Source organism: Lipophrys pholis (assembly GCF_963383615.2).
Source record: "Lipophrys pholis genome assembly, chromosome: 8".
In the NCBI taxonomy this organism is placed as follows: domain Eukaryota; kingdom Metazoa; phylum Chordata; class Actinopteri; order Blenniiformes; family Blenniidae; genus Lipophrys; species Lipophrys pholis.
This window is the reverse complement of record NC_137630.1, coordinates 23,137,151-23,164,628: the sequence shown is the minus strand read 5'-3', so window position 1 is coordinate 23,164,628 and position 27,478 is coordinate 23,137,151. Positions and strand designations below refer to the sequence as shown.

Below are 27,478 nucleotides of genomic sequence, written 5' to 3'. Positions count from 1 at the left end.
TGTGAGAAACATGCATTTGTGGTATGAGCAGCAGGGTATGGAGGCAAGTTTCCATCTGATAAAAGAGAAAGAAGCTGCAACATTTATTAAGAAGCATTGTTACAACAGAAATAATCAACCAAAATGTTCATTTGATAAAACTTGTCTCTAAATTAAGCCGAGTGGAAATTTGTGCAAACCTTCACATCATTCATCAGTAAAACAGTTAAAGACTATTACAATATTATCAGGTTGAAATCTTGGGAATTATTTTCCCTCATCTGCTCAGCAGCTTAAAACACCATCACTGGCTTGGTTTGATTTACCAAACGCTTTCTGTAAAATAGGGAAACATTAACACTGCTGAGGAGGATGAGAAAGATTAGATGTCAACAAGAGGAAAAACAAAATAAATAATTGACCACACTATTCAAACGGCATTGATGCAGAAAATTAATTCATGGGGATGCGGGGAAAGTGCTGCATGAGTGACAGATCAGTTTCACTTCAGCCTCGAACTACATCTGGATTTCAAATGACGCAGAGGAAGCAGCTTCCTCCAAGAGCGTCGGTCCAAGTTGTATTAAACCGCCACGAAGCCACAACTTTGTCTGTCAAACATTTAAATACAAAACAGTTTCTGGTGAATAATTGACAGGACCAGCGTTTGAACATGAAAAGTCAAGGTTTTATTTTCAAAGGCAAAAAAGTATATTCACACAAACAAACCAACCTGTGCCTGTATCATGTGCCAAAAAAGCTGATAAGAAGTGATTGTAAGGCATAGCTACAAGTTTTAAGCACATACTAAAAAACATAAATACAATTCCTTGTCATTTTTTTTTTTTTTTTTTCCTCTTTGAAGTAGAAAAATAAGTAATTTAAAACAGTCACACTTTGATGTCCCAGCGATTCGACACTGCTACAGTCGCCTCTTTTAGGGGGGAAAAAGAGAAACGGAAAGAGAGACGTTTCATTCTCTGAAGTGACGCGCAAGATCACACTCGAGTGCTTTCGTAATGCACCAACTGGGAGTAAAAAAAATAAAAAATAAGCGGAACAATGTTTCACATTTTAGAACTGTTTCACATTAATCACTCAGAGAGGAGCTGCTTGTTGTGTGGCTCAGAAACTCCGTATCGTTTGAATAACGGGGAAGTTCCTTTCCCTCGACAATGCCCAGAAGAGAAACTGACCGACTGAACGGCGGTCGGAGAGCAATACACATTAGAAGGGTTCGTCACCAGTGAGCAGGACGGTTTCAGTGAGCAACTAGTCTTTCCAACACGGAGAAACAAACAGCAATTAGCTGCTCATTAAAATAAATACTTTCAAGCTGACACGTTTGCTTTGTGGTTAATCCTGAGTTCCAAAAGAAATTCACAAGTGAAATAAGACAAAACAGCAAAATAAATGTTAAAACACAAAAAACAAATCGTTATGAACACAAACCAGCCATTTTGGTTGTCAAGCAATCTTCAAATCTTGTCAGTCATTAATTAAGTGGTCTTGTATAAAAAGCGTTTCCATGGCAAAACATAAAAATCAGCGTTTAATTTATATATATACACACACTTCACACATTTCAACGAACTGGAAATAGCCCTGTTATCATTCTGCATCGTCTTTTAGCTGATCGATTCTGCAAAAGGTGGTTTTCTTTTACTCATCGGTACCAAGGTTTGCTGTCAAATCCCGTACGATTCATCCTGAGGGACAGAGGCACATTCTGTATGCATTAATGGCCCGGGGTGTTGGCGGTGATGCCGGGGCTTTTATCAGGACTTGTAGTCTGGAGAAAACAGACGAGACCTGGGGCTGCTGTTCGGGTCCAGCCGGGGTAACGTGTGGTTGAAGGAGTTGGTGTTCGGTGAATTAAAACCTGAAAATAAGCCAAATACGTTTAAAAGCGGTTAAGGAGGCGGAAAAATAAAGGAAGCAATTTTAAAGGCAAACACCAGTAAATATAAAAACAAGCATACACATCCGCTGTTTAAGTTTAAGTGGAAGTTAGACAAGATAATTAGAAGCATAATTTAAACTGAATCATTTGACTTTGGAATAGAAACGAATGCAGCTTTAGTCATGATAAACAGGAGGCCCGCAGACTGATACAATGCTTAGTTTTTCTTTATATCCAAATTATCTTCAATTTATGCCGGGCGAGGGAGCATTAAAAAAAAATCTATTTTTACGTGAAAGCACTTGATGCGATCAGATTACTCCTCCATCTTTTCTAATCAATACTCCCCTGGGCTTTATGGCTCGGTGGCATTGCGGCTTCGCAGTCGAACAAACGTCTTTTCACGAATTCAAGATCAAAGTCACCGAAATAAACTGACATTTAAAAGTATTTTCTATTGAATAAATGTTTGGATCTCCTTTTAAACGTGTCCCACCTGACATGGGTGGTGGGGGCGTCCTCTGGATGAACGCAGGGTGATAGGTCTGTTGTCTTGGGGAGAAGAAAGAGCTGAGGACTGCAGAGAGGAAAAACACATTTAAAACAAAATGTCAGCAGAGGAAACTTCTCAATGGGATCGATGGACAACTTCCAAACACAAGTTCGTCATTTTTTCCTGATAAAAACCCCAAATGACACGTGAAGGGGACAGTGAAGCCCTCAGAGGGAGTCGCATTCAAGACTGGGTGCTTTACTCTCCCTTCCCATGATTAATACTAAAAGAACAAAGCTTTATAAACGCTACAACGCAAATAACCGTCAAACTCGATAACCCAGCACATTCCACCTGCACAAAATAAATACAAATAAAGTATGATTACGTCTGCTTGCGTGTAAGCCAAGAACAATCAGTCATCAGTGTTTATTCACTCGGCACATTTTTCCTTCCATCCAAAGAGTCACTTCATGGGTTCTTCTGTACGTGAGCAATGATGACAAATCTTTTAAAATCAAGTGCAGCGATCCAGTTTAATTTGAAATCTGGCTTCAAGTTTGTTTTGTCGTTTCCCCCATACTGATTATTACAGACGGAAGATTCTCCTGTTTGGAGTGTTTTCTAACTAAATGAAACTTAAAAGGGAGACAGTAAAAGGCAAAGTACTATGTCTTCTGATGACCTTGTCCTCTGTAACTCCAATCATTATTTAAGTGTGTTTGGAAACATTCACTCAAGCACCATTGAGAACACAGTTTTTTGTTTTTTTTTAAACCTCTTGAACGGTGCGCTGCAGTTTCTCCCGCTGCGCCGCGAGAAGATAACAAGAGAAAACGAAGTGACCCACCGATGACGACGATGGCGGCACCGGCCAGCAGGGCGAACAGGGTGCAGAACATCATCTGGTAGCAGTTTATGAAGCTGTGCAGGGAGTGGCCACCCTCCCAGTCAACAACTGGAGGAGCAGCAGCTGCCGACACAAAGAGGCGGAGGAGGAAAACAAAACAGCTTTTCAACATCATTTCTAAAGAGCTGAGGACAAACCACACAACAGCCACGGTGAAGAAAGTGGTTAATATACAATATTTTACTGAAAATCTGCCTCGTCAGTGTTCCTCCAACAATTCAACAGCACAACCAGACGCTGGAAAACTAAACTGTAAATTAACAACAGAATCAGGTCACCATCTTACTGAGGATCTCTCGCTTTAGAAATGTGACATTTCAAACGAGATATTCGAGTTGCAGCAGTTGCCATCGCTGCTGTTCCACAGTGAAAACTACTCCAAAGACGTCTGATGCAACCAGAGCCTGTTAATTATTTATCTAAAGAGGTCATTACAGAGTAAATATTCAATCCTTTTCTCCATGTCCAAACAAATTTTCTAAATGTGAATAAAATGCGACAGCTGCACTGAGTGTATGCCCTGTTGTCCTCATTAACTCCGGCTCCAGTTTACAACTAAACATCTGAGAAGTAATGGAGGCCAATGAACCAAAGAATGCTGGATTCAGAAAGATGGAATGATATTAAAGAACCATAATGTTTCAAATATAAAGGCGTCATTTTCCCCAGTGAGATCCTCTTCTATTCAGGATGTAATGTTTCGCTTTTAGAAGTTTCAGGTGCTCCTACAGGTTTGTTAGTCCCGTTACCAGTATTAAAAGCTATTTAAATCAATATTTTGTAATTATTTTGATGAAAAGAAGATTTGATCTGTAAAACATTTCCCATCAGCGTCGTTTTAAATTGGGACCAATATGACAACAAAAGTGAATGAAGCAGAAAAGATGAGCATTTCCTGCCAGGGTCCAAAACAAGGAGACAACTGTGTGGTTCAAAGCTCAGCAAGGATAATCTGACCTTGCATTGCGGCACCCGGTTCAGAAACATGAATCAGAGTGACTGGGATGACGAGACTCTGGCCAGAGGACGAGCTGCTTATGGAAACGGACGCAGCGAATGCTGCTTCAGGGTCCACAGCAACAACGCTGTACTTTGAGAAACTGGGAAAGCCGTGATGTGTCTGCTTCTCCAGCACGGCAATGTTGGGCGAAGTAGACTCCACCTGAAATATCAAGCAAGGCGTTTTACTGCGCAGCATTGACAGAATTATTCTTAGCCCATGCATGGCATGTTTTGTTACATATTGGACTGCAATGCCAGCCTGACCTTCAAGCTGGACAGGGCAGCGAGGGGACCGTAGACTGTGAGTTCAGCTGACGGCTGCAGGTTTGAGAGCAGCAGCTCAGTCTGGTCTGAGTAGAGGCCTGGCTCGATGGGCAGCCTGGCGCTGACTTGCTCCCCTGAGAAGGCGTTACCCTCCAGGCCTCCCTTCACCAGCAGGTTGGTCATAGATATGCTGAGCACACGGGTCTGCTGGTCGGTCATGGGCTGCAAGGTCATGGAACACGTGTATAGGCCTGGGGGAAAAAAATGGACGTGGGTAAAGGTAATGGTTAAGTTTACACGTTTGCATTCAAACTGAACATTATATTCTTTGTATGATCTAATTTCCAAATATATCTAGAGAGTGGACTGTCCTCCCTCAGTTCTAACGGGGAGGGTCATTTCACAAGTCACACGGTGTCATTAGAGACTCGGTCCGATTCAGTTGAGCGGTCACAGTCCGGCTCACTCAGTGGATCCCGTCATAGACAAGCCAGCAACCGGGCCAAAGTCCCAAACCCCCAAACACAATTAGACCAGCGCTCGAGCAACAGGGAGTCTCATCGGCCCAATACATCTCGCAGACACCTTTTATAGTCCGTGCTAAATTCCTTCCTTGGGCCAAGCACGTATTGATTATGTTCTTGTAAGCAATACCATTCTGCACCATGGCCAGTGATAACACATCAATTCTGCTCATATAAAACTACTTTTATGTTATTTTTTTGATACAGAACCTCTGAGCACAATCAGTTAAAGGCTAAAAGCTAGAATGAACTAGTCAATGGCTAGTCAAGAAGACATAACGTGAATATAGTTCCATGGATCAAAATTATATTGCTCAGAATCTGTACACAGTTTCAAATAGATGGATTCAGTTGAGCATTACCGAGGCTGGAGTCAAAGCCGACGTGCGTTTTGAAGACTTTACTGGCAGGAAAGTCCACGGTGTCGCTGGTGAAGCTCAGATGGCAGCTTACAGACGTCTCTGGCTGCAGCAACAAGATGGCTTCAGTCTGGGCGGAAGAACATGTTCCTGCAGAGCCAAACACAATCGAGTGAGTCAAAAAAAAAAAAGAAAAGAAAGAAAAAAGGATCAATATTGATAAATCCAAAATTCCTCTATTTCGGACTTTTTAGTTTATCAGTTGGGACAAATGAGAACAGCAACATTGGTGAAATGAGCTAAACTGCTTTCGTTGCAGGAGTGAGTCGGGGTGATTTATACAATTTTCTATATGTGCACATTAAATATGAGGCTGCATTCTTTGAGCCAGCACAATGTTAGGGGACAGAGGGTTACCTCGCTAGCCTGGATCAGTCCTCACACAGTTCTGTTGGCTATTTTCTGTTAAATAATCATTTCTAGGTTGTGAACATTTGCTTTACAGCCTCTGAAAACATCAAGAAATTGCAAATTGTTGAAAACTAGTTTAAAGGCATTATTCTTGAACCTTCTAGTTGCAGATTTCCAACAGAAAAAACTCTTTAGTCATGGGAGTGAAACAATATTAAACAAAGAGTTCTATAAAAAAAATAAAAAAATAAAAATAAACTTAATCCAACTTGTAGTCTTAATGATGTGGTGAAGATGAGGTGTTAATGGGTGTGAGCTTTGCTCCTCTAATTTGCTTCCCACTTAGACATTTCAACACAGATGTGAGAGTATTTTACGTCTTCTTTAACTCAAGATTGACTGCAAATGAATCACTTCAGTACCAATAAGATTGGTTCCTTTCTCTCTGGTAGTCAGCAGGACTTTTGACATCTTGGCGTTTGTGACCGGTGCAGCCTGCGACATCGCTGTAATCGTGGTAGGAGCTTCCACTACAACCTAGAAAACACAGAGGGAGAAACCAGCCAGTAAATACCAAAAGGATTCACACACCGACCTCATACTTACATCCACAACTAATAGTCTTCATCAATCAAGTCGGGTTGTCTGAGTGTTTTAATATTACATTATTGCCACTTGTATCTATTTTGCCCGTTACACAGATAAAAATAAGACTGGATTTTAATTAATCTATTACAATACATGTTAGTACTTATCTATACAAGACAAAATACCAGACACAAAATCTCATCAACTCTAGACATGATAATAGAAAAAGAATATATTCATTTAAATTTGCTGCTTGTATTCAGGTCACGGGGAAGGAGGAACACGACTGCATACAGGAAGGCAAAACTCTGAAAGCCAATTAATCCTTTCCACTTGGCGGCATTTATGAGAATCTCGACATCGTCAGAGTCACACACACACATGCACACACATTAGACAGGTGTTATTATGTTCCTGAAAGGCAATGATGGAGATACAATACACCTGTTGTAATTTCATTCTCATTAGGATATATAGCTGGAGGATAGACACGGGATGATGCACTGGCAGAGAAATCAAAACCTCGGGAGAAAAGAGGTGCCAAGAGTAGACGTACAGAAAGCGGAGAGGTGTGCCGTTTGCATAATTAGAGCACTCAGTGAGTTTCTTGTAGCACATTCATCATAGTAAAATGCATACGAGATAAGAGCGAGGTGCAGTTCATGCTGTCATTGAAACGGCAGAGATTGTCGTAACTGGAGGCATGTTACACACCTCTCTGTAGGTCTTCAATCTACCAGGTATCTCATAGTAGACAGTGACAGTTCCAGAGTCTCTGGCTACAGCGGCGCCAGTCTTCGGGTCCACCTGCAGAATACCATTTTCAGAGGAGCTCCAAGTACCGAGAACACCTGCAGAGAAAAGAAGATAATTCCCACTTTGAAAATGATTGACTCACACTAAAATGGAATAGTTTGTTAGATGTGAGATAAAAAAACAAACAAAAAACTTGTTATTTAAATAACATGCATTATCTCTCACCATCTGGGCTGCTTAACTGGATGTGGAAGCAGACTACATCTCCCACTACCAGATTGTGGGCATCGTGCATGCTGATCGCGTGATCGACAGGAAGTGGAACGTAGTCCGCCACGCCCATGTTTTCACTGTCCCAGACGCCAAGCAGAGTGAGACCTACATTGACGGTTGTTACTGTCAGGGTATGGTTACCAGGCCCAGCTCCAACTTGTACAAGGTCATCTCTACCGGAAAGAACAAGAAAAACACACATTTCTAAAATCAGAGAATTGTTTATGAATACTACAACTCATGTTCATTATAAGGTTACCAGCTGATTTGGAAATAGAGACATTAATGGGAGGGTATCGTTGAAGATACTTTGGTTAATCTATGCTGACTTCAGCCTATAATATGCCATGGCTTCAACTGTAACCAAACTGACGGATTCATCAGTTTTTATAAGATTTCTTAAAATAATTAGCATAAAAACCGCATCTATAAAAGACATCAGCTTTGTTTTCAGTTTTTGAGAAACAAATTTAGAGACATTATGGAAAACATATACACATTTAAGCTGCTTCTGTACTTTACCTCAAGTTGGAAAAGTTCTGGATCCTCTGTGATTTGTGTTTTTCGCCCAAAAATCGAATTCTTTTCTTTCTTGCTCTGAAAGAGCCACTCTGACCAAATAAAGCTCAACTGCTCCAGCCTCAGATAACGGTAAACCAATTGGCCACGAGGAAACCCAATAAGATTCAATACTAGTCTAGTAATCACAGTCCTGACACTCTCCCAACACTATGAGATCCTTACTTCTGATTTTGATACTTTAACCTTAAAATTGTCAGTCAGCAACTGGGGAACAAGGTAACAAAATCAAATTATTGCACCGACAGTTGAGAGAGTCCCTCGTCGCAGGTACAGCGAAGCACCTCTCTTTCTAGCACTCCTAGCAATGCAGCTCACTCACTCGGGTGGAGAAAAACTTCCTCTCAAACGAGGCTGATGGAACAGCTCAGTTTTTACTGTTGTGAATCCATCACACATCATCTAAACCGCGCCATGACCTAAACTGCTGGACTTCTCAGAATTATTGGACACAATAAAACAAAAGTTGTAAAGTCAATGACGACAAAGGCTTCGTTTAGAAAACTTCACCAGTGTTAGCAGAGCCAAAACATTATGGCCACGATATGCCCAATGTGCCGTCGATCCTTCAGGGGAACCTTACAAGATATTTCCTGGTATTCACAGGCTAAACGACTTCTCAGTGTTTCCTTATGCTCACAAGGGCGTGGAAAAAAGAAAAAGTTAGTTCTTATAGGTCTGCTCTCCCTGCACATCCTCAAAGAGATCTTTGATGTTTTGTCCATCCTGGGACTATTTTCAGCAGGCAGTCGCCACAGCCGACTGTGAGGACTCCAAGGTTCATCAATGAGAGGGGACCATGTTTAGGACTTAAGTGCATCTTGTGTGAAACAGCATCATAAAAGATATGCTGAATGTATAATCACTACTTTTATATAGCGGAAAAAAGGATGGAAAAAACACATTTTGGTAAAAGGAATGTATTTTAAGGGTCGACAGACTTGTCCAGCAGAATTTGAAAGAGTGAAAGACAGAAGGCGGGGTGAGGTTGTTCAAACCACTCAAAAAGAGGCCTTGGGTTTTGCTCTATAAATAAAGGCCATTACAGTGGGATAATAGCTTTTCAACCTTGGAGTATTACCCACACTGAAAAGCATAGCTTCCTCCCTCCCATACTTGTCCTGACGTCATATTTCTGTCACGGAGTCATGCAATTTATGAACGAATGAATGAATGATATCAGAACAGGACAACGAGGCTTGACACACGTTGAGGAGGGTTAAAGGACGTTAAAACGCCATGTGACAAACCTATTTGTGGAAAACGTGAGGAGGGAGTTGGAGCTGTGCAGAGCCTCTCCTGTGCTGGCGTGAAAGTGGACAGCAAAGGTGAGCACTATCCCCAGCGGGAAGGCTTTCAGGTTCTCCTTGGTGTAGAGCACTGGATTGGTAGTAAAGCGCACATAGGACACGGGCACCACCTGAGGGAAGAATCAATGTCACAGTCAGTGATGGCAGATCATGTCAGCTGTCATATTGAAATTGGGAGTGAGCTTCTCGCAGATCACAATGGTATTGTGTTCATGGCATATGACTGAATTAAAAATAAAAAGTGAAATATTTGAAGGCAAAATATTAATGAATTTTCTGCAGTGGATTGTAATGTCAGATAAAAATGTGAGTTTAATGTTAATTTTTACTGAAAAAACTAAATGCTAAACGTCCCCTGTTTTGTCCAATATGAGCCATCTAAAAGCTGATAGAGCAGTGAATATACACAACAGATGAAAGGATACACTATACTGAAATTAAATTATACAATTGTCAAAACGTTCATCCATTGTAGATCCATCCACCCATTTCCTACACTAGGGATTGTGGGATGCTGTGGCTGAACCCAGTTGAATATGTATGAAGGATGAGTAAACTGCGAGGCGTCACCAGTCCATCACAGGGCAAACGCAGAGATAGACAGTCACACAAACTTACAATCACTTCCACATTTAGAATAATCAATTAGCCTAAAATGCATGTTTGTGGACTGTGGAAAGAAGCCGGAGAGAACCCACACTCATGCAAGGAGAACATGCAAACTCTTTATAGAAACATCCCCCTTAAGCAAAACTCCATTAGAATAAATTATTTATAACTTGACGCTCCAATTAATTCTTGCCACAACAAAGTCAAGACATGCAGAGGTTCATGATGTCAGAGCATGTCCTTTATTACCAATGTCTACAGGATTATTGCTTTAAAAACCACAACGCTGTTGTGCTTTTCATGCAGCATCTCTTAAACTGACCTTCACAGCAACAATGAGTGTTTGATTGACACCAAAGGTCTCTTGTGAGGTGATCAGCAGAGAAGAGGTCCCAGTAAGAGAGCCAGAGAAGAGCAAGCCCTTATCATCCACTTGAGCGATAACAAGCTGGTCAGGGCAATCCAGCATCCGGTAGGAGAGCGCACCCACACCATCTCTATTAGACAAAGAAATACAAGATCACACTAGGTTGATCTCAGCAAGTCAATGTTTGTTTTCACTTTGCTTAGGGAAATACAGCCATTAGATAGGCTTCCATTACTATCTACAATATTCATGAATGGAAAAGTCAACACCCACTGTGCAGCCACTTATGACTCACCTGTTAGTTTGGAGTTTGAGGGCCGAGTTTGGCGCCATCAGTAACTCTTCAGCCTCCACTTCAGGATTAAGCATGTGCAACTTGTCATAAACCTTGATCAAAGGAAGATGTTGAAACTCCAATTATTAGATCGCTTTAATCGTTCTTTGATGTTTCCGCACTAGTGACATGTCATACTCTAATACAGTTTGAAGTTGGATGCATTCAGCTCCGACTAATCTGCAGTGTTATCACTTCACAAAGTTAACGTCGTCAGATATTCCAGAGCTCAGCAATTTCAGTGCTCTGCCGCCTTAAATGCCAGTCGCTTCGATTATAAAGAGGCAGCTGGGGAACATGGTCACGATAAGCAAAGTACTCTATAAAAGAGCTTTATAAAATATGTGCATACAAGGTGATTGTGATACCGATGCAAAGAATGGGTAGACACTATGTGTCCTCACTAACAGTCACAGCGCTTCACCTGAATCTGAAGCTCATCTCGGAGCTCCTGCAGATTGTCTACGAGCTGTCGAGCCTTTGGGTCAGTAACTCTTAGCACCACTTTCAGCCCTGTCCGCCCTCTCGATTTGCCAGTCACCCTCATGCCGAAGTTGTGCTCTGACTGAAGCTCCACATTAGCCTGAGAAAGACAAGGGCCATTATGAGAATGTCAGGAATAGCAGCAGCAAATCAAATAAAAAGGCAACAGTGATGATGAAGCAGGGCCTTGGCAGAGTTTGACAGGGAAGCAGAGACAATGCAGACGCTGGTTTTTAAAAATCTGATTGTAATGGAAGGACAGCATATCTTCAGTCAATCTGATAAAAGGATCAAAGTGAAACTAGAGCTAAAAATAGGAATTACTCAGTGGCAGAGGCTGCAAGGGAAAAGTGCAGGGTACCTCAATGTGTCTTGGCTGGACATCCAGGATGCCCCTCTTAGTGGTAGACCAGTGGAAGGTGAGGCCAGGTAGAGCACTGCCAAAGGAGAAGGGTGTCTGACTGTTGGTCAAACCCATTACATAAACTGGCATCTGGGAAAAGAGAGAAAAGTGCATCAAAGTCAATATTTGACAGCATTTCACCAATGAAATATGAAAGTTTTCCTTAACCACACTCACAGTAACGCCCTGATTTTGAGTTAACAGTGTAGTACATGTCAGTCATACCTCTGCTCCTGTTTTCATTCGTGTAATAGGAGCTCTGATTCGAATGGCTGTCAAAACCACAACCTCCACTTCCACTTGATCCTGAGGACACGAAATAATTAGCAACTCGTATGTCAATGTTAAATGAAGTATACGCTGGTGAACCTGACAGATAAAAGATTTACCTGAGACACGACGACTAGCTTTCCAGTCTCCGCATCAACGGCTTGGACGAGCCCAGTCACGGTAACGTTCCCGACGGCGTTACCTCTGACATGGCCGATTGCATTAACAGAAGCAACCTCCTCCTCAGAAATGGAAAAAATTATGTTCGACTGTGGCTGAGGGCCACCCTCTGATGTGATCTGTAATGGAAAGCAAGAAAGAAAAACAGGGATTTTTCTAAATGAGAGGAGCCGTTTCATTCTCGAAAGTAATTCTGACAACACGGCTGTTTACCAAAGAGATTTAATCGATGCTTGGTTCTACAATAATTTCCTGAGCGTGTCTATGTTTGATATATTAAACCACTCATGATGATAAAAATGGTGATCAAACCCAAATATTGTACACCGCATGTGTAGTACTAAGTTTGATGTTCAGCAATTAGGAGTATTTTGATTCCTACTAATTGGGGCATGCGATGAGGCAAATAGCAGGCAATCTTAAACCGGCAGCAATTAGGCAAACATGCTCAAGAAGAGCTCTAGCAGGGATGCCTTCTGGGAGATGAACTAAAGACCGAGCAAACTCTTCTCGTGAAATAATTACGACCAGCAGTTTCTCAAAATGAGCCGAGCATTGACATAATGACACATACCTGCATCATTGAACCAATTAACAGTGTCATTTTCCTCGGGATGAGTTTGAATGGTGGAAACACCTGAAAGACAGGAAGATTTTTTTCTTACACTGTGTGTAACATATACAAGAGTCACAAGCGGCAATTTTCAAAAAACTATGTCTTACTTCAATTTGCTGGGGAGTGGAAGCTATTTTCCTTCCACTTTTGTCCAGAACAGAAGCTGAAAGAGTCGTCTGACCAACAGACAGACCTTTGACCAGAAATACAGCAGTGTCATGTTCAGCTGACTCCACTACTGGCCTGCAAAGGACACATTTCAACATTATTATAACGCATTACATTCCAAAGCTAAACAACAAATTGCACATTACTTACTTTAAAGTGACTATTGCTGAACCTGCCCTGAGTTTAAGATTCATGAATTTGAAAAAGGTTGCTGGAAAGGGCTTCTTCTCATCATCCAGCACTCTAACATAGGCCCTCACAGATTTGCCAATCTCCACCTGCAATCGGGGAGAATTACATCCATCGATAACGAAATAATTTGGTTCACAGGAAGGGCAAACCTAATGAACCTCAAAACAGGCTGACGAAGAAGGAAAGTGCTGGACAATGATAACCATATTTAGAGCTTAAGGCGTCAATGAAGCATTTCAGGAATGTGTGATTCTGATAAAAGAGATTATCTAGTCGAGCAGTGAACTGGACCTTCCCCGATGAAGGATTACCAGGCTGGAAACTGACCTTGTCAACCACTCTCACATAAACCTCCAGGATGTCAGCAACATGTATTGTGGCTTTGGCAGGTGCTGGAAAAGCCACACAAAGGTCATGAACCATCACCTTCACAACGCCTGGATGGATGGGAGAAACCTGGGTAAACACCGTAAATCACATATTTGGTTTTAGTACATTCTCACTTCATTGAAACATTGTGTGAATACTGGTGCCATCAGATCTTTATCCATAAAAGAAAACAGGGATGATAAAGAAGAATGCTTCTTTGAACTACAACTTGCTTTATTGTTTTATAACAGGATTCTACTGAAGGAATCCCTTGCAAACAAAGTCCAGATGCGTTTTTCTTACCTGAGCGGTGCCTTTGGCCTCATCGAATGTCACATCCACAATCTCTTTAACACTTGTATTGACATAAAAGTGGCCTGAACCCTCTTGGAGGAGCAGATTTGCCTGCAAAACAAAACGCACTTCCAGAAATGTGCCAGCACAACTCAATTGTTCTTGGTTTTTTTCTCTTTAAACAATCCCAGCCATTGTTATGGTTTTCTGATGACATCAAAGAGGAACCCCAACCACATTCGGTTTTTCAAATCCTCTTACACAGGTCACTAGCTTTTATTTAACCTCCACACCCATCGAGCACGAACCCGATATCACACAGGATTAGGGAAGGAAGGCCCACTGAGCACATTGGGCCAAGAGTTCCTACCTTGGCAGGTGCATTATAAAGTGACATTCCAATACTCTCGGTAGGTATAACCGAGATTAAATAGAGTTGTTTAAATTAGTTGGCTAGTCATAAAAAAAATTAAATATCCTGCGATAATATACCAAATGACACAAATGACCAAGTGAGGTTGTCAAAAATTGTGACGTGCAGGTGAGCCTATAGCACTGATGATTTAGTTTCTTACCCGCACATCTGGGTGGTTGTAAATGGTCACCGAGTCAGGAGAGATCTTTACATCTTCAACTAATAGGAGCTCCAGAGTAGATGAGACGGGGATCAATGGGTCATACTGTCCGGAGGAAGAGGACAAGGTCAGTCAGGAGTGCATATAATGATACACAATGCAAACAGACACCATGCTGGTAATTATGAAGAAAACACTGGGAGAAAATAAAGTATTAATCCCTGTAGGATTTAGCAGAGAGACACATACACAGTTACTCAGAAAAGCAAATCTAATAACAGTGATTTGTAGCTTGTTGACAAAGAACACTTCTATGACAAAAATATAATGATTAAAAAATAGGCAAGCATTTTAAATGCAATGGCTGAATACATGTTTGGTACAATGATTAGTACAACCAATAACTTTACTTCACATTGCTGTGTGCTCTATTTTGCATGAGTACTGTTTGAAACATGTCTGTACAGTAATGTGAGAGAAAACAAATCCTTACCCTATGTGAAATGTATTATTTTAGCTGCAAGAGGAATTTCCTTATGGAGACAATTAAGTGTATGGTATAATATTTTATTGTAACAGATGACAACTTATCTTGATTTGCACATTTGAAAAAAGAAAAAAAGAAAACTTGACTCAAACACTTCTGCTTTCTGGGAGGAAGTGGAAAGTGGTTTGACGTGAACTACTTGTGCCACCGTTTTCACTTACTGAACTGGGAACTTGTGCTGCTGCCAGATGTGGATCTTGGTAACCCACAGCTGTCACTGTAATGGCCGCGATGCCTGTGTGTCGATGGACCATCACCATCTGACGTCCTGTCATTAGATGACAAAAGAAAAATCATGTATTTACATGAATAATGAAAATATAATTAAATGATATGTGAATGTAGTTTTTCAGTTTGACACAGCTCGTTCAGCATCAAAATCAGCCTGATTTTTTATTTTTTTTTAAACCTTTATTAAAGGTCTAACCACCAATAAATAAATGTGCAGATGCATTTATTTACCGTGAAGTTTCATCTGCTTGTTGTTGTCCTTGAGCAGCAGAAGCTCCATGGGCGTTGTGGGTTCGATGCTGGCCAGGGACACTTTTGTTGATTCCCATGACAAGCTCAAAGAACTAAAGTTGTCAAACTTTCTTCCTTGGTGATCAAAAGCAGCCAGGTCTAGAATGGGGTTGCGGTAATTCGAAACAGGTACCTATAAAAAATATAGATAAAAAAGAAAGTTATTTTACTCCAATTACAGAGAAATGCCATCAGTCCACACTTTCTGGTGGAGTTAGCTTTTGTATTTTCAATTGAACAATATGTCATTTTCTATAAAGGTTATATCTCTTGCTGTAACAGACAAGGCTGCCTCCTTGCAGTACAGGATAATTCATGTGGAAAACCTTTTACAAAAAACTAAATGGCATTTGTTTGCCATTTTCACAACATTGGACAAAATTCATAAAAGCAGTAAAGAAGCAAAGAAAGTAATTCCAATGATGAGAAATGAGAGGAAGCGGTTGTTATATATCGAAATGAAAAGAAGAAAGAAACAAGACCCTGTAGCTGTTAGACATGTAGTAAGCTATGGGGGTTTTGCTAATATTTTCATCTATATTTTTTACATTTGTCATATCATCCGTTATAATTTTGTCAATCAAAATAAATGTTAGGAAGGAAGAAAAGAATGCTTGCGGCCTACATACCATCAGTTTGTTCTGCTGCAGTAGCGGGCAGGTCAGCTCCAGCTGTGGGCTGGTATACACCGGGGCCAGGGTGAAGCGAGATGGGGGGGCACATACAAACTTGACCACGGCTGGCTCCACAGCTGGATAGGGATTGGTTACACTGGGTCTGTTACCAACAATCACCTCCAGCACCTGCAGAATAACAAAAACACAGACACATCAAAAGGTCAGAATATAAAGCTATTCTATTTATGATCAACATGGACAAAATTTAAATATAAGGATGGATTCTATGTTGGAATTTTTGTTGTGTTTTCAGTAGCTCCTACCTGCTCTCCCAGATCTCTGCAAGTTGCTCTGACCCAGTGCTGATTGTAGTTGTGAGAAGAAGGACTAGTCTGAGTAAGGCTCAAAGTAGCCTCATCCTCCGCTCTCAAGTTGCAGAAGAACTTTGAGGGCTCTAAAACCCAAGGACGTGGTCCGCCTTCAAACAGCATGTTTTTAGATGATCCCAGAGTCACCACAGCCACATTCACAGGGTCAACCGCCTGCAACAGGAAGGCAAAATAGAGAGATCGCACTTTTTCAAAATGAGACAACGAGAATAGACCTTTTGATTTTAAAACCGAGTATAATGTGTGCAAGTATTACATTAGTAAGCTGTTGTTGATAAGAAATAACTGTGTGAGGGTATTAGGCGAATATCCAGTGTAACACTGTAAAGAACATAAACTGGGTCAACCTCTAGCTGCCAGGGCAAAGCAAGTGAACAAACACTGCGAAAATGTTTACTACTTAAACCGATGATGAAACACACCATGCTGTTGTACGGACAACAGGAATGTTGGGTGCAATCACATCTAGTATCTCTTGTTAAGGAATGACAAAATGCTCTAGAACGTTTCCTTGTCCTGATACAAGTCCTGTTGTTACAATGAGAAGCTGAAGTCACTTTTCATTCTTGTGTCATCTGAGAAATCAAGCATACACAACAAACCAGTGTAGCAAGAGTGTGATGCATTTTTAAAATTCAATGAGGAAAGTTAGGAGCACCAAATTCAAATACTCGCTGATTATTGCATTTTCGCCTTGACTGTAGGGGGAGACTGTGTTTACAAGTGTGCATGTTTCCAACTAATGGGTGCCTTAAGGTATAGACCAACAAAATTCAAGAGGAGTTCAAGATTTTTACACCATTATGAACTACCACGTCATCAAAAACAAACCTGGCCAGAGGTTACATTGCACTTTTTTTTTATTGTTTTAAAGAATTATCTAAATGCTGCCTGACTATTTTTACAATCCTTAGCTCTAATTTGAAAATATGAGCCATTTTTAAACAATTGCACATGTTACAGGTTTAGGTTGTAGTAGAATAAACAGCAGGCTTTGCGTTGACATTTATTGTAACATATCATCACATTGTATCGATGAACATTATTGCACTATAACATGAAATTGTTGTGCTATGACATAAAAACTTCCAAGGTTGTGCCGAGAAACAAAGATAAAATGTTGAACAATAACATATGTTACTAACCTATTTTTGTTCTGTGTGGTTGCAACATACGAATGATAAAAAAAAAATTTATTTTATGTTTGCATTTACCTCAAATGATTTATTTACGACTGATGTATGTGATTGATCATCTGATAATCTGTCTAAATTTTCAACGGTTTATATGTTTTTGGCCTTTGTAAAGTCAATATTCAGTTAATGCGATCTCTGTCTGTGCAATGTAAAACTGCACTTAAAAGACTATCTGGAGAAATACTTTCTACATAAATTTGAAACCCAATCTGCTTCAAACAAATACTGATGAGCAAAGTCATAGAAGGACAAGACATTTGGACTCACTCTGAGCGGGAGATAAGCAGCAATGGTGATCTTGGCACTGAGGTGTATGTTGCCGTGAGTGTAGCTGACAGTGAGCACGGTGTAGCCGGGGGTCAAGGCTTTGGCTCGCACTCCACTGCAGTGGTTCTGGCCAGGAGCCAACCTCCCTAGATCAGGAAGAACAGGGTTGATTGAGGCTAAATGGTAAAAGAGGATTCAGTATGATGATGATGTTCAAATAGAAAAAAAAAACCCACAATAGTTCACAAAGGCATACTCATTTATCTTTCAATCTTTAACCACAGCAGGGTGCAGAGAAATCTTATTATTATTCTAGGCACTAACTTGATTAATAATACAAAATTCCAAAATTAAAAGCTATAGATCTTGCAAACAGAGGAACTTACAAAGAGATAAACGCCATAAAGACAAGCAGAAATTCATAAAAAATGTATACTTAGGCATTTGTAAGACATAACCTTGTACTTTTTAAATCAAGCAGAGCTAACAGTTTCCCACTGAATTTATTTTTTCGAGATAAGAATTATATTTATCAGTTCAATTAATTTGTTCTTTTTCCTAAAATTGTGACACTGCGACAGACAGTGAAACGTTTCCTTCGTGTGAAAACTGCAGATATAAACAATTTGGCAAATGAAAATTTTACTGTGTTAAAACTAAAAAATCAGACCAATACACAAGTAAATAAGATATATTTAAGTGTGTACACCAGTTGCATTGTTTGACAAATGCCTGCCTCCTTTTTAAACCTAGCTCGAGGCCAAAGTCGTCGTCTCGCATGTCACCTTGATTAAACTTATGTAAAGTCACACTGAAGTGATGATGATGAGCTCGTCCCACAAATGAATGACCTTTACTGACAGTGATTCTAACAAGACTGCAAGTGAATTCACCCACAGTAAGTAATTACAGCAGACCAGCTTCACCTCATGAAAATATCTAGTTATTTATTTCTGTTCTGCATCGGTCTCGTTGCAGACTTACCATCCAGTAGTTCAAAGACCCCCTGATTCTCCTCTTCAACCAGCAAGTCAAAGTGGGAGCAGTCACTCAACATGACGCGCTCTTTCTCGCCCTCCTCGAGCAGGCCAAAAATCCTGAGGGGCAAATCCAGAACCTTCCCCAACCTGGCCTCCACTGGGCAAGGGGCAAAGTCCATAGCTACAGGCTCAACAACAAACACCTGAAGGAAAACAGAATCAACGCCTGTTCAAAGGAGAGCTGGAAATGGCAGCAGGACATGAAACTGAATTTTAATGTTATCATCAGAGTTTCTTTAAAAAAATGTGACAAAAGGACAAATATTTGGACTATATTGCTTTTAATTGTTGCAATTATTTTGCTTAACAATGTTGTAAATCAAAACTGTGATTTGGTGTTTACCTTCATCTGGCCAAAGTGTAGTGGGTTACGTAGATCATGTGCATAAATTACACTGACACCGACGTCACTGACTGTAGTCATCACTCCTTTGACGGTCACTGAGGCCACAGCTGTATTGGAGGAAGTCCAGCTGAAATTTCCACTCCCTCCTGTCGCCTGCCACGAGCAGATAATCGAAGACATCATGTGCAACAGCATGATTCAGTTTTGGATTTCACACTCAAGACTTGGCCGTAAAATGATAAAAAAATAAGAAATCACAGTATATGTCATTTCAAAAAATTGCTCATTTAAACAAGGCTCGTAATAAGGAGTAATTACCTTTATTTTGTACTGATAAGCTCCAACTTTGGGCTGCCATGGAAATGTGAGAATGCTGGGATTGAGAATTATGGGGTTATAGATTTCCACATCCTGTTCATTGTGGACTGGGTTGGGGAGTTCAAGGACTGTTCCCTTCTGAAACAGAACAGAGGCCAAAGGTAGTCATTGCTCTACTTAAGTGGAAGAAAAGGGCCAGAATCGTATGCTATAATGACACTCTGCATAAAATCCAGACTGAAAAAGGTCAGGGTGGCGAAGACACTCACTTGATCTACAACAGCTCTCAGGGTCGCCTCAATGAGAGTCAGGCCTTCTTTGAGGGCTCTGACATGATGATATGATCCATTTGTAGAAGACTCCAAGACGTCAAAATACTCAGCAGGGAATTCAGTGCCGATACGGACATTCTGCAAGATCAAAACAAGTCACACAAGATCTTTTAACTTCATTTCTGTAAACTGTGATGTGAATTTCTCAGTCCACCTCATACCAAGAGTGCGTAACTGTACTGAGAGCCAGTGACTGTGGAGGCCATTTCACTACAGTGAACTGTTCACATTTCAAATTACACTTGATCTTACTGGAAGAAGTCATCAGAAAATGGGTACGTGAAGATATCATGCAAACATATTTACTAGATTTGCTCAGTTACAATGACATATAAATGACGCCCACACTACCAGCCTGCACTGCAATTCAAGTCAAAGTACATGTTTCATGTTGTTTACTACAAACTCTTAGCCCACTAGGTGAATGCTGTAACAGAAGTCGGAGTTTTAGACCATACAATGTATTTTGGGATGTCTTTCTACTCTTTCTTCCCTGACCTCTGACTTCAACTGTTGTCTTCTTCCACAGAGCTGCTACTCACTGGATATTTGCGGACGATATTGTGCAAAGCAAGTAAAAATCTCAGTGTCAGCAGAATGAAACATTCAGAACAGCTCGTCTGGTATCAACAGCCACTCGCAAGCACATTCAATCTAAAAACATATATATTTCTTGTTTCCTTTTCAATGCCAGTTTGAGCTTCAAAAATTCTTCCACTGACAAGACTGGCACGCGTAGGTTTTGTCACAGTTGTACCGCCAAATCATTTCTGAGATCTACAAAATGAGTCATCCTGACAGCCCCAGGTACTTCCTCTGTAAAACTGTACATTCACAGACAAGATTAACCAGTGCCTCAAGCATTTGTAACATGAGCTTCTCCTCACTGTAAAAAAAACACATAGTAATAATAATGAAGAACTACTAGATATCAAAACTTCAAGTAACAAGGGAAAAAAATGGGGCACCATTGCATATTTTTGACAATTCTACAGCCATAAAATCCAAAGAAATCCCATTAACCCTCAAGTAATTTACTAAACTGTTTTACTAAACTTCTTGAATACTTACATCAGAGATGTACATTTTGTTGCCAGTTTTATCAAATACTTCGATGAGGACATTATAAACTCTTTCTGCTTCAAGAACCCAGCTGTCTCCAGGATAAATCTTGAAACCTAAAGACATATCCGAAAGAAAGTTAGCTCAGACTTTAAAGTTGTACATAAGGAATCATTTTCAATTTTATTAACAACAGTAACAGAAAGGAACAGACCGATGTAGCCAGGTTCAACCACATACAAGGTGCTGTTGGGGAGGCGCGACACTCCTTGCATCCGAAGGCCTAAGAAAGCGTTAAGGAAAATTAAGTCACGAACACTCATCAATGATGACAGGTACAAACCCGCTCACTCAATTTTCGCCACTTACTTCTTCAAGCATTAATCAGACTCCTGGATCACAGATTAAAAACACATTAATTACTCCTAATAAATTAATACAAATTTTCTGACTTTATATAATCAGTTTAAGCCTCAAAAGTGGAGCATATTAGATTATAACCTCCTAATGACCGCTGAGCAATTTGTAGAAAGGATACTTTTATGATCCAACTCTACATTGATGTGTCCCAGCTGAACTGCCGTGGCTGTGGAAGTGCTTTGATCCAGATTGGCCACGGCAACATCTGGGTTTCCATCAGGGCCGATCACGCTGTTGCGAAGGTGCAGCTCATATTGATCACAAGGCATGGAGAGTTCTGAACAGAGACAAGACACAAATTAGCATGTCTGTGTTGCAATGACATTTCAAACGGACCACCTGCCCACTCCGACATCAATGACTCATCAACTTCACATCATAATTCTGCAAAAATGACACTATTACGATGCAATTTTTAGCCTGGAAAATATGTATTAGGGAGCAGTACCACAGTCAAAGTAAAACGATAACCTTTGCTCTCAGACCTGTGATTGTGCCCTGTCTTATCTTCAGGACTCTGTATCGGATGGAGGTTCCCGCCAGCAAGTAGATATCGTGCGCAGGACTCAGCAGGATGTTCTCCAAGATCAGTAGTTTCACCTCTGCTGCACCCACATCCTGTGGCATGAACACCATGGTTACGCAATAACAACGCCTCAATTTTGCGCCTCACCAAACAAGAAAAAGCTTGATTTAGGTTATTAAGTACAACAACATAAATAGTAGCAGGTTTTTGAATATTTTTTCTGAGCAATACTTTCTTTTGGATAATCATTCTCTGCTGCTGCTCTTGTTTGTACAAGATTGCAATTACACAGTGTTTTCATTCCAGTGGATATAAAAAACATATAGGAGACACTTATCTTGGAATACCTTTACTCTTAGTTTTCTATTTATTTGTTACAGACATCTGCAAAACAGCAGGACTTGTTTTAACGTAATTCAGCAGCATCTTCTCTTGAGATCTATGAGCAACTTGACTATCAGCACAATAGTTGTCCTGTGGATCAGGAAGTTTCTGAGAAAGATGATTAATATCTTTAATACATTCTTAGACCATGTCGTCCTGAACACTGCAGCTCAACAGAGGTGCATTTTTACTTCCTCTTATATTCGCTATGCAAAAGTAAGGCAGTAGCAAAACCTTGCCATTTATAAAATATGCCAATGACAGAGGCCTGATTATTGCCTGCCTGCAGGAAACCCTCAGCAACAACCCTGCCATCTGGTCCGACAGCCCCTTCTTTGCCCTAATATTCATTAAGACCAAGGCGCTGATAGGAGTGCGCAGCACAGGGCCGTTCTCCAAGGCTCTTGCTATGATAACGGCAGGTGTTGGGAGCGAGTCAGTCACTTCAAAAATCTGGAAGCAATCATTTGCAATAAACTCCCCCATCAGACAACTGCAGACGATATTTAAAAAGAGTCATGACTGCAACGTTCTATTCTCTCACTTCCTGCCTAAGAAAAGAGTTCCGGTGCCTGCACGTGTAGCCAGACCACAGCTTAACAGGTCAGTCACTGAGAGATCTCCAGGGTGTGACCAAATGGGACACAGGTGGTGAACAGGTCTGCAAAAATCACTGGAAATGAACAACTGCATATACAGAATCCATGCTCCTGGTCTATAACAAGTCTAAGTATAAGAACACCCCCCCCCAACAAAGAAGTCGTTTTTAACCTCAAAAGCAGCCCTTACAAATTTAGGCAAAAGAACATATGAGAATATTTGTTTTTGTTGTAATCTTAATTATTCATAATATTTTAATTTCCAATGATGTTCGCAGCAGAGAAATCTCACTTTGAAGCATTTAACAGCTTACCTTATACAGTGACTCTTGTATTTTAGCCTTCAACTTGGCATGTCCTGTTTTCAGTCCTGACACCAAAATAATGTCACCCTGTTTCCCAACTCGCTCCATTTCAGATATGTATCCAGGGGGAGTATATGTGGACTCAGAGAATTTAAGAACCCTTCAAAAGAGAAAGAAGAGAAACACATAAGAAATACAGCGTGGCTCTGTGTATCTGACCTCAATGACGACGCCTCTTCACCAAACCCTACTGGCAAATAGAAATATGTGGCAAACCAACAAAACTATTGTATCACTGGTTTTATTGATAAATTTTATAGGTAGTCGAAGTTGACAACCTTGTTCAAGTTACATCTTTTTCTAACATAAAAACACAACATTTCCACCAGCATTTAAGTAAATTTATCATTTAAAAAATGCTTACCGTAATGAACTGTAGGAGTCAGAGAATCCATTCACATCTACATCTTTCACTAAGGTCCAGTCAAACACAAGACCAGCAAGGGTGCTGAAGGTGTTTCCTGAAATGAAAAGAATTAAAGATATATCATCACATGTACACAAGAGACTTGGTAAGAATATATTAATCTTCAATCACAATGCTAGAGTATAATCAGGTGTCACTGCAATTATCTAAAAGATCTCAACTATCAAAATGGATAAAACAGAACCAGGAGGAATTTCTCTCAAGGAGGCAAGCTTGTCAACCTCAATCTACTCCATTTCAAGAATCTGAAATGTGTTTTCAAGACAAAGCAAACAAAACACAAACCCACAGACCCCTGAGCCATCATCAGAAAGAATCAGGCTGGAGCTACAGCTCATTAAACTAAGTGTGCCTACCCTAAATGGAACCAGTCGAACAGAACAGAGCCACCTCACAGTGGCAGCCTGAGGGGGAAGAAAACGCTGCCTCGAACCAGTTCAGTCATTACTCTGCAAACTCTTCAAAGCAGCAAATAAACAATACAGTGTGGAGTCTTTGCAAATAGAACAGCTATGCGAGGACACCATTTCCTTTTGTAATTTATTCGGAGGGGAGACTGATTGACCATTTACAAATCAATATGACATGTATTCCAAGATTAGAAAGATTGATCACCTTCAGAGTCCAGTGCATGAATTTTAAGTTCCAGTGGAGAGTCCTCGAGATGGAGCTCTCGGGTGGTGGACACGATCTGGATTTCACTGATGATGTCCACGATAGCATCACAGCGTAGTATCTGCCCTGTGACTGCAAATGAAAGGCCAAAATGAAAACAACATTGCCAAACTAGATACTGGGAGCAGTGATTTAACACGACAAAATATTTTTTATTGCATTTGCTTTAAAATTACAGATCAGAGCCATCGATAGCTTCCCGCGCGCAGTCTTAGTAATTCTTCGTCAAAGGATGAGGCTCTTTGGCCTGCTGCAGGTCAGGAGTTTATATCACAAGTCCACAAATGGCTTAAATGATTTTGCAATAACAAAAAAAAGGAAGAATCCCAAGTGTTGAGCAACAGAATGACAATGTGTCGGATAACGTCCTTCAGACGTGGCACTTTAGTGTTTAACCTTGTGTGCTCCTGTTGACAATAACATGTTTTGACTTTAAAGCAATTCAATTTAAGTGATCCTACAAAAATTACATACTTTGAAGATGGTGAATGCTGCAAGATTAAGTAGTCAATTTGACCAAAGATATTTTTTGCACAAAAGAAATACATCTATAAAAGGAGCTGCATGAAAACCCCTGAAAGGTGCCAGAGCAAAGTCCCTGATTCAGTTTGTTATCAAGCACATTCAACTCGGGGCATTTTCAATAATCAAACAAATAAGAAGTGTTTGTATCGTAACCTAAATAAACGTAAATAAACAAATTGGTCAGTTATTCCCCACTCCTGAAAGCAGCCTTATTAGTTTGAGTAATACCAAAACAACTTCCAGGCATGTTCCTCTCATTTGGTTTAAAATTCAATAAGCCCAGATTTATTGAAAAAAAAGTCTGCAAACTTGAGCATAGCACACCCGAGTGTTGTTTAAAACTACCAGTGTATTGACAAGTACACAGATCAGAATCTCAGCCAATGGATAGCAAAGATGCTTACTTTTTATTTACAGGCTCAAATCTATCTGCACAAACTTTGCATGTGCCACGTCCAGCCTCAGATAGAATAAGCAACCTCAAGTTGATGACTCAAGTAACAACTTTATTTACCAACATCTTCAGCTAAAATGATGCTGGTCAGCCTGGATTGATGGGTGGAGAGAGCTTGGAGAACAGCTCTCCGAGAGCAACCTCTGTCGATCTCTTCATCCACAGCTTGGATGCTTGCGACCTCTGGCCTGGTGGAAGACCTGGGATACACCGACAGAGAAAACAAAGCCAGTCAAGCAATAGGAAAGACAAAACGAAAGATGAAACTGGTTTAATACAAATATTCAAACTGAATTTATGGGGGGGGGGGGGGGGGGGGGGGGGGGGGCATAAAAACTTTATACATAGAAAGTCAAGCAGTTAGAAGGAGAAGACCCTCCATCTTCTACTCCTTGTAAATACCAGCTCCTCACAGGGCAAACAGAGAGACAGACGACCACAAAAACTTTCTCAGTCACGCAAAACATGCATGTTTTTGAACTGTGGAAGGAAACAGGACTTTCTGGAGAACATGCAAACTCCACACACCTTCCATGAGATTTTTACTACTGTGTACCACTACACCACCATGCACATGACCCTAGGTTACAAATCCATCCATCCATCCTCTAAACCTCTTTGTCCTGTTGAGGGTTGCTGAGCACTGGAGACAGACAACCACACACACACCAAGGGGCAATTTTAAGTGTCACCAAATAAGCTCACGTGCATGTTTTTGGACTGTGGGAGGAAACTGGAGTACCTGGAGGACCCACACCCATACCCACATGGGGAGAACATGCAACCTATAACGTTCTCGCTGTGAGGAGAGAGCTAAAAAGTTAACTATAAATTAAAAGTTTAACTATTGAATGAATAAATGAATCATTACTCAAAGGTGAAGCTGATTAGGCATGACTCAAGTTAAATATAATAAATATTAAGGTGGAAAATTAACACCGATAATAAACTTAGAAGCATCAATGAACTTACACTTCTTCAATGTAAAACTAATTAATGTGCACCATAAGAGTAAGACATTTAAATCAGATCAGACCTATTAGAAGCCACTGTGGTTTTATATGAAATGCTTTCTTAAGGACCCCACACAGACTTGAGGTGAGACAGGGGCGAGCTGCTGCCATGCGGCCTCACATGCCCCGTGCAACATGACACTCCTTCACCAAGTATGCGGCCCCCCTTCGACTTATGACCGTAACTCCTCACCACTGTTATAGTTTGTGTACTCACCATCTGTAGCAGCCTTCAGTCGTCTCCAAAGTGAAGTTAATCCTCGTGCTCCTCGTGAGCGGCAGCAGCACTTTGGGAATGTTTAATTTGGAGGAACCGTTAACCAGGTTAAGGGATGTCATTAATGGCAACACCAGCACCGCCAATAATCCTAACGACCCCATTTCCGACTCCGGAGCGTTTGACGAGCGAGCGTAGGTCGAATGAATGAATGAAAGCTAAGTTTCTACTCCAGCCAGAACTTACTCCGGCCCATTAACGTGGCTATCTGTGCAGTCGTTGCGGCGCTGACAGGGACGTCAAGGTGAGCTAGCATCGCCTCCCCCGAAGCTAAACTCCTCCACGCCGTCTTCCTGTTCTGTTTCGGTTTGACTCGAGGAGTTAACGGAGCCGCCGACATATGATGATTAGTTCACTCTCAGAAGAACCACAGCGCACTCAATTCACCACCTCACTGTGCTTATCCTCACTGTCGCCTCTGCTCGGAAAGCGGCCGTTACTGTAGAGTTCAAAGTTTCACAGCAACACTCACAGTTAGCGAACAGTAGCATAAATTACGCATGTTTGGTACAATACCCGCCATTAGCAATATTTGGACTTCAGTGGGCATGCCGGGAGTCAGTGACGTCATATACACGAGGAGGGGAAGGGGGGATTCTTAAAGGTACAGTCTGCTATTTCCAAGAATAGAATAAGAATAGAATTCTCACCTAATAGAAACAATTTAGTGAATTCGAGTCTGGGCCAGGCCTCTCTGTTTGGAGCATGGGAACTCTACACAGAGGCCCGTGCTTGTATGGGTTTGGAATGACTGAGTATCCAGAGAAAACCCATGCACGCACAGGGAGAATATGCAAACCCCATGTGCATGTGTGCCTGTACATCACTGGATGCATTTTTTAGGGATATGGGAGTATCTCGAGAGAACCCATGCATGCAAAGGAAGAAAATGCATGTACGCATGTGGAATTTGCAAGTTCTTCCCATGCGTGCATGCGTTTTCTCTAGATGCATGTTTTTTAGAAT

At 40.9% G+C, this 27,478-nt stretch overlaps 1 protein-coding gene across 1 annotated transcript; it reads right to left on the bottom strand.

Moving 5' to 3' along the window:
- Window positions 1–773: 773 nt before the first annotated feature.
- On the bottom strand, window positions 774–27,042 carry nup210 (nucleoporin 210). The gene is made up of 40 exons (XM_080469886.1): window positions 26,453–27,042; window positions 25,283–25,422; window positions 24,184–24,315; window positions 23,506–23,602; window positions 23,091–23,241; window positions 21,753–21,885; window positions 21,386–21,544; window positions 21,062–21,130; window positions 20,857–20,963; window positions 19,723–19,863; window positions 19,454–19,591; window positions 19,133–19,288; window positions 18,734–18,932; window positions 17,750–17,895; window positions 16,221–16,439; window positions 15,910–16,083; window positions 15,221–15,413; window positions 14,920–15,026; window positions 14,212–14,316; window positions 13,646–13,747; window positions 13,301–13,429; window positions 12,932–13,059; window positions 12,721–12,856; window positions 12,572–12,634; window positions 11,937–12,116; window positions 11,773–11,853; window positions 11,506–11,637; window positions 11,086–11,244; window positions 10,623–10,714; window positions 10,283–10,457; window positions 9,292–9,461; window positions 7,415–7,635; window positions 7,148–7,284; window positions 6,268–6,382; window positions 5,438–5,584; window positions 4,552–4,802; window positions 4,243–4,447; window positions 3,226–3,348; window positions 2,379–2,459; window positions 774–1,861 (listed from the first exon to the last, which is right to left on the bottom strand). Exons 1-40 carry the CDS (start codon window positions 26,614–26,616, stop codon window positions 1,758–1,760), a joined length of 5,661 nt encoding a protein of 1,886 aa, XP_080326012.1. The 5' UTR covers window positions 26,617–27,042; the 3' UTR covers window positions 774–1,757.
- Window positions 27,043–27,478: the final 436 nt, after the last annotated feature.